This window comes from Salvelinus sp. IW2-2015, linkage group LG20, assembly GCF_002910315.2.
Source record: "Salvelinus sp. IW2-2015 linkage group LG20, ASM291031v2, whole genome shotgun sequence".
Classification (NCBI taxonomy): Eukaryota; Metazoa; Chordata; class Actinopteri; order Salmoniformes; family Salmonidae; genus Salvelinus; species Salvelinus sp. IW2-2015.
This window is the reverse complement of record NC_036860.1, coordinates 5,469,796-5,489,007: the sequence shown is the minus strand read 5'-3', so window position 1 is coordinate 5,489,007 and position 19,212 is coordinate 5,469,796. Positions and strand designations below refer to the sequence as shown.

Below are 19,212 nucleotides of genomic sequence, written 5' to 3'. Positions count from 1 at the left end.
TGCTGATCATGGACTACCATAGGTTACAGTACAGATTTAGGTGTCATCTTCTAGAGCCAATATTCTATACGAGGTTCCCAGTAGTCAAGCAGTAGAACACTTGAGGTGCAGGTACCTGTACGGGTGAGAACCAGCCCACTTCAAGCAATGCTCACAATATCAGCCGATCAAGACTGCCATCTTCAGTTGAAGCTGTGCCAGTAAAACACTGCAGATTCTTTCTTTATTTATTGCAAATCTACTTTGTGGGTAACACCTTATAGTAAAGTATAGTTTAATAGGATATTAAGTATTTCATAAAGTGTTGTTGGTTTATAGTTTAAAATCAGTAAAACAGTTAACACATTTGAAGGACTACAAGTAATGCAGAAGTTCAGGTTTATTACATGTATTTATTGTTCAAGTACCTTTAAATGATAACCGCACAACTCAGCACAKAGAAACAGGTCCAGGGTATTGAATATCTCCTAAGTGAATTGCTGGTTGATGACATGTACAATTTTTACATATTTACATAAAACTTTTCTATCCAAAGTGAGATGTGACATAGGAAACACTTCYACAGAACATTGTTTGTAAGACGCTAAATAAAAATATAAAGCAAGGCCCTGGTAATACTTGAGAATCACATAGCGGATGACATGAGAGGATGGCAATAAAAGGCACTCTGTGATGGWTGTTATATACATTTCATTGACCATAAGTGGGGGAAGTTCACTTTGGGGCTTTCACAGTAAGAATCACTGCCCTCCATTGGTAATACATACAGACAGTGAACATCTAATCATCGAATGATAATCATAACGGAGAGCCAAATTCGACATTGTAGTGTGACAGATGATGGTTGAGTACCAATATTGTCAAAGYTCATGGAGTAAATACCTCTCGTTATAAAAACATAAAATACGGTTATTCAAATCTTTAAACAGGAGCAATAGAGGGTTGTCCACTACATATGTTAACTTCATACAGATTCTTAAAAAATATCCATCTAAATAAATACAAAAACAGCATCTCAGAAAAGGAGATCGTCCTCTTATATGTGGTGTTGATACAGAACAACTCCCAGCAATACAGCACTCTGATGAAAAAGGTCCTTACCATCCTAATCAAACACAATGGTTAGCACATTCCACCTTGCACTGACCCCGGCACAACGCCCTAGAACAGGGCTCTCCAACCCTGTTCCTGGACAGCTACCGCCCCGCAGGTTCCCTCCAACCCTAATCTAGCGCAACTGATTGTAGTAATTAGCTGATTGATGAGCTGAATCGGGTTAGTTACAGCTGGAGTTGGAGCGGAAACCTACATGGAGGGTAGCTCTCCAGGAACAGGGTTGGAGCCCTGCCCTAGAACATTGTACAAGAGAATTCCACTTCAACACAGGGATTTGGAGAATAATCAAAGAGTACCATGTGAATGAAATAAAGAAGAGAAAAGGGAATGACAAACATATCAACTTCTACTGTTCTCTTTGGTGTATTGTGACCTATCAAAAAAGTAGATCATTTCATACTAAAGTTATTTCTAGAGACAATTTCTGCCAGGCACCAAATGTAGCTCTATAGAGCTATGAAAGGCTACAAGTCYTTATTCAGCTGTATTTGTGATATATTAACTAGGTAAACATATACTATGTCCTTTCATTGTCCAGAGTGAAAGCATGGGGWCAGGAGCCTTTCTGAATGCATGTGAACACACATTAGYTGATCAACGCTCTATTGAACACGGTAGTTACTTTGTGACAAACTTCCGCACACAGACCCTTTCTCTACACAGACACCCGTGTATGAACCTCCAGGAGACTTCTACTATGGACTCTGGTCTTAAATGCCTACAAAAGCTCTAGACTGTAAATAGAATCTGGATCTGAACTGTCAGTAGCATGTACACAACTGGTTGTGATTATCTCTTATCAAAGATGTTATTTTCTGCCCTGATCTGCTACAATTAAGACCTAACTGTAGCAAAATCTGAAAGTTACTGAACATAGTGGGGATCAATTTAAGTTGGCAGATGTCTGCAGGTATGGGTATAATAATGTATTTAATGTGCATACATACGTACACTATGGGGAAAGTTAAGAGACCTCAGAGTACAGTACATTGTACACAGATCGAGCTACTGCCGGGGAGTCCCTTTCTCATTGAAAAACACAAAACATGAAGGCAGAATCAGTTAAGGGCAACCTCAAGAAGGCATTCCTTTTTCATTTTGCGCCATTGACACTAATGCATAATACAGTGATAAGTGCAGCACGACAACTCAATGCCACTTAACTTTAGAGGACCGGCAAGGTTGAGTGTTCCTGTAAAAAGCACTTGGTAGAACATGGGGCTGTATAATAGTTCCTACAATACTTGAAACACAGCCCTGTCAAAACACTTGGATCTCGTGGAATTGGAACAGCGCCACTGCTTTAAAAGGATTAAAACGACCGCTTTTTTTCAAAATATTTAAATAGATAATATAAAACTTTATCGTTATGTTTTAAAACAGACAATCTGTACACATCTGGTACCAACACATATAAAAATGACACGCTTGGTTACATTAGAAAGGATACCTTCTGATACGTCATATCAAAAATAATATGCTGCTTTAGTAAGCAGATTCATAGCATTTTTCTTCTAGTCAAATTGTACAATGCTACATTACATTACACTCAGAAAGACACTGAAGGAGAGAATGTCAGCTTTTGTTTTGTTTTGTTGTCCAACGCTTTCCTACTCTGTCTGCACAATCCAGTGGCACTGAGCAGATATGAAAGCCTTGGAGTCACAAGGGTCTACCACAGTGACCACTATGCACTCTTCTCCTCATTCTCTCCTACTTTCATCCATTCCCTCCTGTAGCGACTTACTCCGGTACCTTTTCTCCCCTGCCAATCCTCCCGCTAATCAAACACTTTCTCTCCGTCTCTCTCAAGTGAACAGCTCATCCATCGATAGCGCCATCGCAGGCCGACTTTGTGAGCGTCTCCTTCCTCTCCACCTCCATGTCAATCAATCTTTTCCACTTTCCCAATGATCTTCTCCTCAAAGATGGGCAGGACGGCGTCATCTTCGCGTACCTCTTCGAACACCACCCCAAAGTCATTGCTTACCTTCTTGAAAAAATACCTAGAGTCGGTTGGATAGAGAACAGTTGGTTGTTAGTTCAAGTMCATTGAAAAAGCTTTATTTATTATGCACCAAATTTACATAAGACAAAAAATTTACTTTGGAATGTGGTTCATCATTTTCCACATTACCATAAACACGACAAAAACATGATATTCAATTTCAAGGACTTCAGAGTTCAATAGACTAAAATGTTACATAACATCATCCTGTAAATCTAGTGTCCTGTGCCTCACCAGGTAGAGTCGTGACCTCACCTGTAGCTTCCTTTCTTAGTCAGCAGCTCTTTGAACTGGCCCAGCATGACCATGCGACCTTTGACCGACGTCCTGTACGGGATGGGCTCCCCACAGAAGTAGTAGGCCACCGTAATGTTCTCACACGCGGGCTTCTTCGTCACTTTATGTCTGCAAACAAACAAGAAAGAGGTTCATTCAATTTGTCAAGTCAAGGCTTCCTTTCATCTTTCAAATGAGATGTTTCAAAGACCAAGGCAGAACTCCAAGCTCTGATCATTTGACAGAGTAAGAGTGGGGGGGGGGGGGAATTCTGACATCGAGGTATAATTTCCTCTCAGTCAGAATCTGATGTAAGAAAACAAGATTTCAAGTCACTCATACTCCCTCTTTATAACTTATAAATGTTTTGGCTGTGACAGCCACCAGAGTTGCAATGCAGACTGTTTAGGTGGCGAAGCATAATCAACCAGGGGGCCGGGGACCCCTAGTGGGGCCCTTAGTTTGATTTCCAGAGGTCTGCCAAAAAGGAGACAACCAATAAATGCAAAATATGTTTGACAAACAAATTCAAAGAATCAGTTTCATGATTTGAATACTTCATGATCCACAATGTGTGACCTTACAGCATTGATTTTCTCTAAAATGCTATCAAATTGAGCACTCCCGGTACAGGTAATATTGCCCTAAGGACCTTGTCCAGGGAAAGTCATAATTTATCAATCAGAGTTCTTGGAGGTAATGTTGTTCAAGCAAGGAAATGCTCAGAGTTTAAATGGGATTGTGATGAAGASGTGTTATGCCCAAATGCTACCAGCAGGGAGCAGGCTACTACAGTAAATAGTGTTCCAACTGCATGCCCACGGGCCTGTTGTTGGGTTTGATGGAGTGGGGTGAGGTGGTGGAGGCCCAGTGATAGGATGGGGTGGTAGAGGCTCAGGGGCTATGCCAGGATAGCCAAGCTTTCATCTGCTCCTTACTGCAGCTACCCTGTCCCCCTACATCACTAAACTGTCCATCAGAGGAAGAAGCCACGGGACATCAAACAAACTGCAGCTTCACACAGAGAACAAAGCTCTGCGTTCTCGCCCCATGCAGCTTACAGTACACCTCTCCCTAGCTGCTGCCTCGTGCTACCTCCCTCCCTGTCCTCCAGTTCTATCTTCCCCATCTCTCTCCACTTAATATCATTCTAATCCCTCTCATCCCACCAGTGTGAAGCTAGAGGTATGATCATTCTCGCTGTCATCCACTGTTTTAGCTCTCACCCTGCAGCCATGGAATACTGTCTGACTAAGAAATGGCTGAAAAGGTGAGACTGATTATTCCAATCCCCACCCATACATAAGCAAATAATCAGATCAAATATGAATTTATAATTCACAAAAAACTAAACTACACACAGATGTTATTGTACAGGAAACTACTACTAGATTATGGGGATACAAGTAGTAATGCCAGTAACCAAACATATATGCCTCTAGTAATCTCTATGGAGTCTAGTCATACAGACAGGCCTCTGTTTGGCTGTGCAGATACAGAGCAGTCGGGTCTGGATGCTGCTGGTGATAGACATGGGAGGAGGTGGTGAGGTGGGGTGCTGCTGTGACCAATGGGATGGGGGTTTGGGTGCTGCTGTGATCAATGGGGTGGGTGTTAAGGGCTACTGGGGTAAACCAGACTGGACGTACTGGGACTCGGAGAGCTCCGTGTCAGAGACGGCAGGCGCCACGCTGAGCGGTGGGAACAGGGCGGGCCTGGCGGCAGGCGCCACGCTGAGCGGTGGGAACTGGGCGGGCCTGGCGGCAGGCGCCACGCTGAGCGGTGGGAACAGGGCGGGCCTGCGGCAGCGCCACGCTGAGCGTGGGAACAGGCGGGCTGGCGGCAGGCGCCACGCTGAGCGGTGGGAACAGGGCGGGCCTGGCGGCAGGCGCCACGCTGAGCGGTGGGAACAGGGCGGGCCTGGCGGCAGGCACCACGCTGAGCGGTGGGAACAGGGCGCCCCCGCTGGATCACTTCCATCACATACCTGAAGGACCCAACAACCCTGGGAGTTAGACGCGGACCAGCCACAGGGCCACACCAACCAGGATACACACACCAGTGATCATGCACAGATGTGCAATGAAAATGTAAAACAAGGTTGGTCAGTGCATCACGCTACTCAAAATGGGGTTTGATCAGTGAGAAAAGTGAAGAAGAAAAAGGGAAGAATATTTCATTCTTTAGAAGTCTGAGACTCTGTCATGCCTCAGTTCACCTCAACATTTGCTGTTTCAGCACAAACATTACTTTTCGATAACGTTATTCCTTTTTTGCCTGTATTATCAAAAGGATGAGTTTGGTGATTCAGTCACATGGCTGTCACAATCACTACAACAATACAACGGGTGGCTAGACATGACATGAAGATCCAGGCTGTGACAGAGACCTCTCCCTTCCTCCCCAGGTAACGCCGACTCACCTCTGTTTGGTCTGTAAGGTCCCCGTCTTCTTCTTCTCCTCCTCCAGTCTCCTCCTAGCCTCCTCCAGCTGGGTGAGGGGYTTSGGGGCCGGGTTGGGGGGCATYGTGGGGTCCTGGATGAAGGGGTGTGAGGGCTGCACARTGTTCCGCAGCTGGGCGCTGACCCAAGGATGCACTGCCCCYGGACGCTCCACYGAGCTGGGCCGCGACACCTCGTGGCCCGACTGGGTTTTCTTGGACCCTGTGGTGCTCCTGGGAGACATCCTTGTCATTGTTTGACCCAAATGTACACATACCACCATAATACAGATCAGAGTAAATTCAATTGACTTGCATCACTATGGTTGTACGTTACCGATTCCCTACGTGGGAAAGACAGCTAGCGGTCACCCATAAAGCCGGAACTCACCCGTAGGGGCTCTTCTTGTTGCGGACCGCCTCTCCCTCCATCATCCACTGGAGGATCTTCTGGTTCCTCTCCACGTCCTCCGGAGGCACGGGCACCTCAAAGGTCCGCACCTCCTCAGCCTTCTTAAACGGCCGCTTCGATAGCGTGCTACCTTTGCTACTATGGAAATTGCGTGATAAAAAAGGACAATGACGTTAATGGCAAGTGTAAAAAAAGAAATAGAAAAAGATTGGAGACATGGAAGAACTAAAAACATAATTCAAAGAGACATGAAGAGGCTGTGTGCTTCTGTGTGTACCTGTAGCCCATAGGATCCATCGGGCTGGGGCCCATGCCGTCAGCATAGTTGCGAGACTTGGACCCATAGTTGTGCTGCTCCACCCCCCAGTGGAAGTTACCATTGACCCTCATGGCTGCGTCAGCCTCCACCTGCTCTTTGGGCTTCCCTCCGGCCGGGTGGTGGATGTGGTGCACGTGTTTGTGGTGGTATTGGTGGCTGGCAGCTTCCCCCTTGGGCCCCAGCCGAGCTGGGTGTTTGCCCGGGCCTGTGGGCAGTGGCATCCCAGGTCCGGGCACCTTGCCACCTGCAGGGAAGCCATCGGGTGAGCGGGACTTGGGAGAGTGGCGGCCGGTGCCCGGGGACTGGCAGCCGGGGGTCTTCATGACTCGCTGGACGTGGTCGTCCAGGATGCTCTCGGGGTTCTCCTCGTGGGCGTCAGGACGCAGCGCCAGGCCGTTGTAGCCGATGTCAGAGTAGCGGGGGTTGTTGTAGTGCTGTGGGTGGGCACCAGGGGGCAGTCTGTGACTGGAGAACGAGGTGGATGTGGAGATGTCTGCATCCTCACCCTCTTCCTCCTTCCAGAAAGAAAAATAAATGATCATTAAATATACTGAAGGTGGTTACTACCCAACTCAACAGCAATACTACAAGTTGGCATATCAGAGATCACATCAGTATATAATATACAAATATATCCTACACATTCATTTCTGCTGTACATTGAGACATATCTCAATTACAACCCACATGTATGAGCTTCAGCGTCTGGTCATTTCCCAAGAAAATAAATGGAGCCCCAACTCAGCACATTGTGAAAGAACAACTGCTAAAGTCATTTCAAAAGGCAAAAGGCAATTTGTTCCAATCAGTCACACCAGCAGATGGCACACTTCCACGAGACCATGTGTTAACACGTGCCGTGGCATTATCACGGCTCTGCTGCAGAGGCAATGTTCTTCCTCTGTGGTGCAAAGCTATTTCGCTCTACATCATGTCGGCCAGCATAATCTTAGCTCTCAATAGACCCTTGATTTTTACTACAATTAAATAGCTCTATATATTTCAAGCTACAATATTGCTATGTACTAGTTCCTAGACAAAGGCGCAGTCAGCCATAGTAACTAACCGTATGGCACGTACAGCCATAGTAACTAACCGTATGGCACGTACAGCCATAGCAAACTAACCGTATGGCACGTACAGCCATAGCAACTAACCGTATGGCACGTACAGGCCATAGCAACTAACCGTATGGCACGTACAGCCATAGAAACTAAACGTATGCACGTAAAGCCATAGCAACTAACCTATGGCACGTACAGCCATAGCAACTAACCGTGGCACGTACAGCCATAGCAACTAACCGTATGGCACTACAGCCATAGTAAAACTAACCGTATGGCACGTACAGTCATAGTAACTAACCGTTATGGCACGTGACAGCCCATAGTAACTAACTGTATGAGACGTACAGCCATAGTAAATAACTGTATGAGACGTTACAGCCATAGTAACCTAAACTGTGATGAGACGTACAGCCATAGTAACTAACTGTATGAGACATACAGCCATAGTAACTAACTGTATGAACGTACAGCCATAGTAACTAAACGTTATGGGCACGTACAGCCATAGTAACTAACTGTATGGCACGTACAGCCATAGTAACTAACTGTATGGCACGTACAGCCATAGTAACTAACTGTATGGCACGTACAGCCATAGGTAACTAAACTGTATGAGACGTACAGCCATAGTAAACTAACTGTATGAGCACGTACAGCCATAGTAACTAACTGTATGAGACGTACAGCCATAGTAACTAATGTATGAGACGTACAGCCATAGTAACTAACTGTATGAGACGTACAGCCATAGTAACTAACTGTATGACATGTAGCAGCTGTGCATACCATTGTGCCCTTATTTCACCAGGTCTGTCTCCGTCTCTGCAACTAACTGAATTGCTAAGGATGTGTGGACTCGGTCTTCCACTCCCCTAACTAAAACACATCAGCCCCCATTGGCTTCTCACCGCCTCACCCTTCCCACACACCTTTGATGGCATTTCAACATGGGAATCATTGGCAAATAACAGTGGGCAATTTATGTGGTGGAGGCTTTGATGCTCACTCCAGGTAGAGGAATCCTGGGCGGGAGCTAAGGACTTTTTGATGAGGGTCTGACTGGCGCGTGCAGATATTGGCCTGGCTCTCGGTCTCTGGCTCAGAGCAGCTGTGCAGGCCATTGCTCTGCACTCTCAGTTACCCTGTTCGTGCCAAAATGAGGCCAGATCCAGACCTGCTGAGCCCATCCTGCTAAAAAGGCATCTACTAATGAATGTGATGTACTGAGTCTCTCTCACTCACTCTCACCTCAGGGAAGTGGAACGTACTGCTGCTATTGAACATGTAAATTATACATTAGGTGGGCCAATATTCAGAGCGTTGAAAAGTAAAGCGAAAAACGCCTATTAAGTTATTTATCTCTCAGTGGCAGCAATGCATTGATCCTAAAGGTTCTGTATTATTTAGAGGAGAGATGAAGACGACAAATGATTTCATCAGTCAACAGCACCATAATACCACAGGCTATCCTGCTATATTGACCCATTCCTTTCAGACACTACTGAGGGAGTATGCCGAGACCGGATGTGACCTCTCCATCAATCAACATTCGATTGAGGCCACATTCAGTGAGATCAGGGTGTAAGTCTGTGGATGAAAACCAGGTTAGAGAGCAGTGGAGAGGAATTTGGGGGGGGGGGGGAACTAGCTTATCTTTGATTCTCTATCTTTGATAGAGTCACTATTTGTCACTCCCGTCTGCCACCAGCTCTTAATAAAGAGAAACCTACTGTTCCATGATGGCGGCTCCTCTTACAGAGGGGCCAAACGACATAAAATATCTGCCTTGAGACTTAAGACCTGGCTCTGTGTACCGAAAGAGATTCCATTTGCGGTGAGCGCAGGCATTTCTTCACGCTCCAACTGACTTCAAACAAAGTCATTACAGTGCGCCAGGCTCACAAGTGGCTCAGGCTGTCTACAGGTGTTCCATCTGATGCCAGAGACAAAGGGATCCAGGATACAGCGGGATGGATCCCTGATAGGCCAGAGCTACACTTCTATAAATGATTCATAATGGAATAATGTCTGTTTCCTTTGAATGAATCAACCCAGTCTATTCAAAACAACTGAGATATTACAGTGTACCTTCTGATAGACAGCCAGACAAACAGCGACCAGCTATAGAGAACATGGTAAGAGGTTGTTAAGAGGATGATGGGGGCATATAGAGTAGTACAGCGCCCCACCAGGGAGAGGGATCACACCGACAGCATAGTGGTATTTCTGTGGACAACAACGTACCAATCGGACTCTCTTCAGCCGCTCCTCCAGTTTCTCCTGGGCCTCCCTCTCCCTCTGCACTCCCTCCAGCCGGCTGATCAGATCCGCCGCAAACTTCTCCGGCTCCACGTGAATGTCCTTTGGTATCCGGTTTGTGCGCTAACAGAGGGAAACACACAATTTCCAGTTCATTTCAAATTGTACCGGTAGTCATTCGCTGATAACATTGTTGCCGTTTTCTCCTCAAAAAGGTAAAACCTGTGGTCCCTATGCTGTTCACTTCGGTTGATAGAACAGAAGGGAGAAAATGGTACATAAGGAGGAAAGACTTATCAAACAAGTCTACAGTTTATCAGGGAAAAGCTAACAGGAGACCTGTAATGGAAATGAACGTGCCAAAACAATAACCTCAAACCAAAGTCAAGAAGACTACTGCTTAGTAGCTAATGCAGTACCTACAAGGTCTGATTTGACATGGTTTAAGGCTTTGAATAGTCTGATATAGGCTGCTACGCAGAATGTATGCTGTAAGCCACAGGCATTCATCTCAACAACGAAGTTTCAACATAGGGTACTTCCAAAGTTAAAGAAAATGCACAAGATAGTTAGTCAAATATCAGCCGTAAACAACTTTGTTGGTCAGTGACTTTATAATAGCCATTAAAAAGAAAACAGAGAAATTAATCTCCAGATCGACCCGTTGCAGCGTGACACCATGGCCCTCTTGCCTAGTTAAATAAAGGTTAACAGCGTCTGAGCTACAGGCCACGTCTGGAAAAACAGTGAAAACCCACTGGTACACCACAGACCATCTCTAAAAGGTGATTGTCCGTTCAAAATAATCCCTATCATTGCATGTTTAATTACAGGCAGCAGAGTGAAGTACATTTTTATCAAAGGGAGATGCTGGGAATATGCAGCTCGTAGCTGGTATTCCCAACACAACTCAAGCCTGTAAGGTGCATTGTTGTAGTAATCTAGCAAAGAGAGATTAAAGTACATTCTGGGTACAGCCTAAATATTGTAGAGGGCCGTTTTACTCAGGGCCCCACCCAAGCACACAGGATATGTCCACATGCTGATTACAAAGCCGGAGATTTCTCCAGCTCTGACTGCTATTTTCTCTTTGAATTTGGTTTCAGTTGGATTCATATTCATTTTACCCAACACAGACAAAGCTTTACACACAAACAGCCCAGAGTAGCTTTATGGCCATTAGAAGACCTGGTTGTAGAAATTATTTCACTACTGTGGCTATTACCCTCTATTAGTGATGATTGTACACAGAGCGTACAAAACATTAGGAACACCGTCCTAATATTGAGTTGCACCCCCTTTTGCCCTCAGAACAGCCTCAATTCATCAGGGCATGGACTACAAGGTGTCAAAGAGTTCCACAGGGATGCTGGACCATGTTGACCCCAATGCTTCCCACAGTTATGTCAAGTTGGCTGGATGTCCTTTGGGTGGAGGACCATTCTTGATACACAGAGGAAACTGTTGAGCGTGAAAAACCCAGCAGGGTTGTAGTTCTTGACACAAACCGGTGGACCTGGCACCTACTACCGTACCCTGTTCAAAGGCAATTCAATATTTTGTCTTGCCCAGTCACCCTCTGAAATGGCACACATACACAATCCACATAACCTATAGTCACCTTCATCTACACTGATTGAAGTGGGTTTAACAATGACATCAACAAGGGTTGATCGCTTTTACCTGGATTCACCTGGTCATTTTATGTCATGGAAAGAGTAGGTGTTTCTAATGTTTTGTACACTCAGTGTATGCAGTGCATTCAGAAAGTATTCAGACCCCTTGACTTTTTCCACATTTTGTTACGTTACAGGGTTGTTATAAAATGTATTACATTTTTCTCATCAATCTACTCACAATACCCCATAATGACAAAGCAAAAACAGATTTTCAGATTATTGTTTTTTTAAATGGAAGAAAACCCCCCAGAAATATCACAGTTACATAAGTATTCAGACCCTTTACTCAGTACTTTGTTGAAGCACCTTTGGCAGTGATTACAGCCTCGAGTCTTCTTGGGTGAGACGCTGCAAGCTTGGCACACCTGTATTTGGGGAGTTTCTTCCATTCTTCTCTGCAGATCCTCTCAAGCTCTATCAGGTTGGATGGGGAGCGTCGTTGCACAACTATTTTCAGGTCTCTCCAGATGTTCGATCGGGTTCAAGTCAGGCTCTGGCTGGGCCACTCAAGGACATTCAAAGACTTGTCCCAAAGCCACTCCGGCGTTGTCTTGGCTGTGTGCTTATGGTCGTTGTCCTGTTGGAAGGTGAACCTTTGCCCAAGTCTGAGGTCCTGAGCACTCTGGAGCAGGTTTTCATCAAAGATCTCTCTGTACTCCGTTCATCTTTCCCTCAATCCTGACTAGTTTCCCAGTCCCTGCCGCTGAAAAACATCCCCACAGCATGATGCTGCCACCACCATGCTTCACAGTAAGGATGGTGCCAGGTTTCCTCCAGATGTGACGCTTGGCATTCAGAACAAAGAGTTCAATCTTGGTTTTATCAGTCCAGAGAATCTTGTTTATTATGGTCTGAGTGTCCTTTAGGTGCCTTTTGGCAAACTCCAAGGAGGCCGTCATATGCCTTTTACTGAGGAGTGGCTTCCGTCTGGCACTCTACCATAAGGCCTGATTAGTGGAGTGCTGCAGGGATGGTTGTCCTTCTAGAAGGTTCTCCCATCTCCAGAGGAACTCTGGAGCTCTGTCAGTGGCCATCGGGTTCTTGGTCAGGTCCCTTCTCCCCAAATTGCTCAGTTTGGCCAGGTTGCCAGCTCTCGGAAGAGTCTTGGTGGTTCCAAATGTCTTCCATTTAAGAATGATGGAAGCCACTGTGTTCTTGGGGACCTTCAATGCTGCCAACATTTTTTGGTACCCTTCCCCAGATCTGTACCTTGACACAATCCTGTCTCGGAGCTTTATGGACAATTCCTTCGACCTCATGGCTTGTTTTTTACTCTGACATGCACTTTCAACTGTGGGACCTTATATAGACAGGTGTGTGCCTTTCCAAAACATGTCAAATCAATTGAATTTACCACAGGTGGACTCCAATCAAGTTGTAGAATCATCTCAAGGATGATCAATGGAAACAGGATGCACCTGAGCTCAATTTCAAGTCCCATAGCACAGGGTCAGAATAGTTATGTAAATAAAAGTATTTCTGTTTTTGATTTTTATTACATTTGCAAAAATGTCATTATTAAGTAGATTGATGAGGATAATTTTTTATTTAATCTATTTTAGAATATGCCTGTAACGTAACAAAATGTGGGGGGAAAAAATCAAGGGGTCTGAATACTTTCCAAATGCACTGTACGTCTCTCCATTACCACTGCAGTATGTGTCAGGGACTAATCAATTAGACAAAAACAGAACAATCAAGGACAAGACAGCCAGCGTTTCCATTATTCTGCTATGCATAGTTCGTTTCTTTATTATTTTGTATTCTGTGTCCCGAAAAACAGAAGTCGATGAAAAAATATATATTCTACACAAAAACATACATGCATCCTAATGTGAGGGAGAGTTTTGTTAAACTCTTGACCCTGAGGCCCAATTAGGATGGGAGTTCTCCTGTAGGGAGCTGCAGAGGCATGCAGGGAGGCGGGACTGCCACAGAGGAGAAACACTGCTGTCTGATGGGCTTCAACTCAGACAGACAGCTGAGGGCTGGGGAGAGCACCAGGCACAGTTTAGAAAGCACAAGCCTCACTATGAGCTATTCACACACCCTACACAGGCCCAGAGAGAGATGCAGTCTGGCATCTTACAAATGCAGGAAGGTGGAGAGATGGGAACATTTGAGAAAGACTGATGTTTCTAGAATACCAGGTTACAGCCATGTCAGCAGTCTTTGATGAGCGAGTGGGGATCTTGCAGGTATGTGTGCGTACTTGTTTGTGTAGGGGTGTGTGTGTGCAGCTAAACCAAGGTTAACTTACAGGAATATGAGGTAGTGGCACACGCCCATTTGCTTTGGCACTTTCGTGCATCTCTCGTCGATGCTGTTTGCGATATTTGTATGGTGGAACCCCATCTCTGGAACAAAAACAAAAAGGACAATTTTACAAACATATTCAAAACTGGAAAACTCATAGGTTACTTTGAAGCTGGTGTGGTCGCTGACACCAACACCAAGAACTGTTTTATCCCACGTCTCAGTGGTACTGCTGGGTTTGCCTCGTCTGTGCCAGGAGCTGTGGAGCAAACAGCAGATAATGGCCTCCAATCTAACCTGCTTCAGACACATGTTTTTGTCCTGCTGAGCAGCCTTTGATGTTTCGTTAACATGCGTTCCCCTGTGCCATCTCTGAAGTTACAGCACCGTTCCTGTCTTCTCTGGCTTCCCTCTGCCAACACATCCTAGCTCCATCTACTCTAAAGGGAAACAGTGTGCTTCCCGCTAAGGCGGAAGAAAGAGGATCGCTGCGCTAAATAACAGCTTGTGTCCAACATGGGATCCTCCAAAGGCGCTGCTTATACATTTACCCATCTTGAAACAAACCGTTGTCAAGCAATGTGGGTAGGTCATATAAGACGTAGGCTATAACATTTTATTTGTATTCTTTGTGTACCGACTCCTTTTACACAATTATGAGAGCCTGTCATAATCTACTCAACCTTTTACCGTCAATTCTCCACCATTTCCTCACAATTCCGGGAAACTTGATTTAAAGGGTAACAGGTCAATGCCTTCAAATGACATACTTTGGCCCTGTCGTACCTCCCAGTTTATAGCTCTATAATTAGCATAAGTAATGACATTTAGCAGCGATCATTCGTGTGGGTAATGAACAGATGGCTGTTCTCTGAGGAGAGGAGCAGAGAGAGATGTGTTGCTGCTCCCAGTGAGACAGACAGACAGGGGGAAAAGGCACCATGGCACCAGTCTGCGTGCAGCAGGAGGCGCTACAGTCAGACTAGGGCCCTATTCATTCGGCACCAAACGGAAGAAAACATTCTCAAAAAGAGGGACTACCTGAACTTGTTCAATGAGAAACTTGTTTCTGTTTTCTGTGGCAAAACGTTTTGCTACTGTGTGCCCTAATGAATATGACCCAGGTAGAGCTCAGATATACTGGGCATGGGTGAAATTGAAAATAACACGCTCTCACTATTGTTTTCTACACCCACACATGTCATGAAATTGTTTGTGACGGTCCTCGTGCTGAATAGCAAGGAACAGGGAAGTTAACCTTCATTCTCGAGACATTCTGCCCTTACTTGTGGTATGTACTATTACAGTTTGACCGATTGTGTGTGTGAGTGGGGGGTGATGCGGAGGCTGTGCGAATACGTACACACTGCTGTCTGTCAGGGAGAGTGTGTCGACGTCGCTGGCACTGGACATGCTCTGCTGCTCGCTGTCGTTGGCGCTGGTGGCAGGGGCCATGGCGTAGCCCGTGTTGACYTAGTACGGGTTGACAGGCTCCCGCCACGGCACACGTCTAGAAGAAACACAACGTTCAGAGAGATAGCATTAAGGCAAAGTCATTAACAATACATAGCACGTGATATAACACAATCAATGATGTCAGAGTGTATTAGCACCATTAAACAATAGATTCAGGTTCACATGAGACACACGTAAGTACATTTTACAAAGATTATTGCACTGTATTATCATAGCATTAAAAGAGAAGGACGTTGTTAGTTATTCTGGATAAGAGCCGATAAGAACTGAGTGACAATGTAAATGTCATTTAGATATGAAACAAAGAAACATTTCCAAATAAGACTACTGTAGTATCTCTGTAGTAATACATGCCTTTCACACAAAACCACCCACATTGTCATAATGAATATCCTTCAGAGGGTTTCTAAGGGTAGGTAGAGTAGAGATGCTGATTTAATTCTGATTGGAGGCATCGCATCACCACAGCCTCCATCATTGACTCAAACTCCCTCAACACACTCCTCAAACTTCTCCCTTCACGTGAATTATAGATCTGGGTAGGCCTCTGTTCTCTTCATCTTTAAACTGAAGAAGATCCCTAAAGTGTTCAGTGCGTGCTCCCTCCCTGGGAACTCTGAAGCTCTCAGTCTTACCAGAGACCAAACCAAACCCAGGCTACTTCTGACTGGTTATCAGTCAGCCCATATTCTAGCCAAAGAAAGAAAAATAAAATCTATTGCGAAGTGGTAAATCAGTTTGGATTAAGAGAAGAATGGAGAGTGGTTGAAGAATGTCTTTTAGTTCTACATTATGTAAGTAAAGGGATGAGATTCTAATATGTCTAGAAACGACAAATTACAATTGGTTCTCTATGAAAAGCAATGTCAGTCGTGACAGAAGATATCATTTATTGTGTCATAACTAGACTGCCTATCTATCGAATAAAATGACGATATAAACTAGATTTCCATGCGAATATTCCTCAATCCACAAAGTAAACATGCGCATTTTCCCACCAGTGGTGTTTCCACCAAACTGAATTGTTGAGGATTAAAATCAGTGCATGATGACGTAGTGCACACAAAAATGTCCTTTCTCGGCTTACCGAATAAAATGTGAATGTTTAACGTGTTTCCATCACATTTCAACTCTACCGACAGTTTTGCCACAAAACCTTTTTGTGTTAAATAGCAAAATGTGACTGGTCTGGTTTTGGTACGTGTGCTTTAGCCAACAGCTCACGGACACAGATCGGGTAGGCTCTGCGGAAGGTTAGTCAACATGATGATACCACAGAGAATATTATTTTCTTTTGTCAAACGGCAGTCAAGCATCGATCATCATGTCACCAGAATAAGACCCTCAACATTTATTGGAAAGGAGCATCAACATCATCAAGTTCATCATAACTTATTTCATCTGTAGCCTAATAAAGTGCATGGTTTCCTGAGTCATAGTGGGAGGACCACACAATATCATTGCGTGACTCCAAGTTTACTTCGATATGATGGTTATTATATACATATTTGCGCATAAAGGCATTTCCACCACCATTTCTCGCATAATAACATTTTACCGAAACAAAAAGGTCCCACAATGTCAAACAAACAACTTATCCGTCAGCGTTTATAACATTGTACTGGAACTTCCTGTTTCCATCACAGCTGTTATTTATTTTGTTTTTTATACTGTATGACTTTACTCACACAAAATGTATGGATGGAAACGTGGTTATTGGCTATAAATGACAGGACCGAGGCTAGTGGTACTGCCGTCACATTCAGACAGGATCATATCAAGGTGGTGTCCAACTATAAAAGTAAGAGACTATTCCTCGACAATCCCGGAGGCAAATTTCCCCCGAGAAAACCCCCCACACAGAAACATACCTCGCTTCCTATTCAACATAACATGGACATAAACACAGGTCTAGTCTTCGTAAAGAACAGGTGTACAGTCATGCTTTCTGAACAGAGAGCCCTGTCCTGTCCATCAACCATAAGTCCTATCAGCTTTTATCACTGGAAAAGAGATTACAGTTGAATACTAAAGCACTCTAGTCATTAAATGATGCTTATGGCCTTTTTGTATTTTCAGTCCATAAGCACTGTCATCAGTAAGCCATTACATCATCTGTCCTTCAAGGGAAGTCTACTGAATTACCCATGGCGAACATGCATGACCATTTGCTTTTAGCTTACAAGCCAAATCTAACAAAAACATGAAATGTCATAACGTGAACAACTAAGAAAACAAGGGAAAGAGCTCAGATAAGTACTTCATTTGGAATAGTCAGCAATTTTGCAATAAAAGTGAGTTTCCATTGAAGTCAAAAATGACAACAACAAAAAAACAATAAAAAAAAGTTGAGTAGTAAAAATCGATACACTTCTCAAAACAGAGGCTCTGAGGAGAACACTTATTTGCTCCGGATGCTCTAAAACTGCTTTGAGGAACAAAACCCACACCATGACGGCATCCCTCATGCTACATTTATCAAACAAAAACAAGTCCAACCAATACGAGCCGTCAATGCATAGAAGTGTACATTTTGTGGCTGAGGTGCAACGTGGTTGTGGATAACGACCACCTTCTATGGCCAAGGTTTCAAATGAGTGGGATTCATTTAAAGGAAGGAGCGTTACGAGAGGAAATGCAACTGAAAGGGGCAGCTGCAGGAGGCCACAGTGTTTTAAGGAGTGTGCACGGCAGGGGAGCGAGCGCCAAGCAGGAAGCCTCCTTTCTACCAGGGTTTCCCCTTGACCTGGAAGCCTGCTTCCCCTGCTGCCTCCTAGAAGCCAGGGCTTCCAAATCTACAACCTGGCTGCGTTCTCTCTTCAGGGCACCACATGGAAAATGGCAGCCTCCAACCAGAACCTGAACCATGGCCATCCATCCTACTGACTGGTATTGAGGCATCTGTTTATGAGCCTCTAAACCCAGCCTGGTTCAGCCTGAGAGGAGGAAAGGGATGGAAGCAGCTCTCGGATTACTGCAGCCTCTGATGATTATTCCCAGGCAGCACTCAAGCCCATGATCTAGAATCTTCTAATGATTGAAGCAGCAGCCATGATGTCAARGTTCACAGAATCACAGAGAGAGAGAGAGCAAAGAGATGGAGCCGGAGATGAGATATGCTTTCGAACCAACACTGGTTTCATCATGGTTGATTTTTTCTGCTGTTTAGCTATGACAGTGTGGGTGCACAGCTGTAAATGGATGACATTTCATCACGTTTCTTACGACCGGCGAGTAGGCCAAGCGGCTTTCGATGAACATGAGGAAATACCTCTCAGAAAGCCCATCAAAACATCATCCATATCTTTGAATACCCTTGTCCTGAAAAACTCAAGGAACTTGTCCTCCTGATGCACAGTGATCGAAGCTCAATGCCAAATCATTAGATGTAGGGCCTTTTGTTGTTCCAATGACTTGGGCATTTCTTTGGGCCTAGAGAATAATTACTGGTCCTTTGTCACTCCCCTTTACATTGGAGTGCAGCCACCCCTGGATTACCACCGATTGGTTTATCAAAGCCCTGCTCATACACAGCAACATACAGTTGAAGTCGGAAGTTTACATACACTTAGGTTGGAGTCATTAAAACTCGTTTTTCAACCACTCCACAAATTTCTTGTTCACAAACTATAGGTTTTGGCAAGTCGGTTAGGACATCTACTTTGAGCATGACAAGTAATTTTTCCAACAATTTTTTACAGATTATTTCACTTATAATTCATTGGATCACAATTCCAGTGTGTCAGAAGTTTACATACACTAAGTTGACTGTACCTTTAAACAGCTTGGACATTTCCAGAAAATGATGTCATGGCTTTAGAACCTTCTGATAGGCTAATTGACATTATTTGAGTAAATAGGAGGTGTACCTGTGGATGTATTTCAAGGCAATCCTTCAAACTCA

At 44.6% G+C, this 19,212-nt stretch overlaps 2 protein-coding genes across 8 annotated transcripts in view; one reads left to right on the top strand and one right to left on the bottom strand.

Moving 5' to 3' along the window:
* Nucleotides 1–19,212, top strand: part of galr2b (galanin receptor 2b) — a 216,191-nt gene that overhangs the window by 18,867 nt on the left and 178,112 nt on the right. The window lies entirely within an intron of this gene.
* The window catches only part of LOC111980587 (axin-1-like), a 42,066-nt gene continuing 23,226 nt past the window's right edge, over nt 373–19,212 (bottom strand). For 5 of the 7 annotated variants that reach the window (XM_024011399.2, XM_070449153.1, XM_024011397.2 and 2 more), the window contains 8 exon segments: nt 373–3,122; nt 3,380–3,529; nt 5,823–6,074; nt 6,232–6,390; nt 6,530–7,086; nt 9,883–10,020; nt 13,837–13,933; nt 15,196–15,342. In XM_024011399.2, the coding sequence (XP_023867167.1) occupies nt 3,002–3,122; nt 3,380–3,529; nt 5,823–6,074; nt 6,232–6,390; nt 6,530–7,086; nt 9,883–10,020; nt 13,837–13,933; nt 15,196–15,342 (1,621 nt within the window). In that variant the 3' untranslated portion in view covers nt 373–3,001. 7 annotated transcript variants of the gene reach the window in all.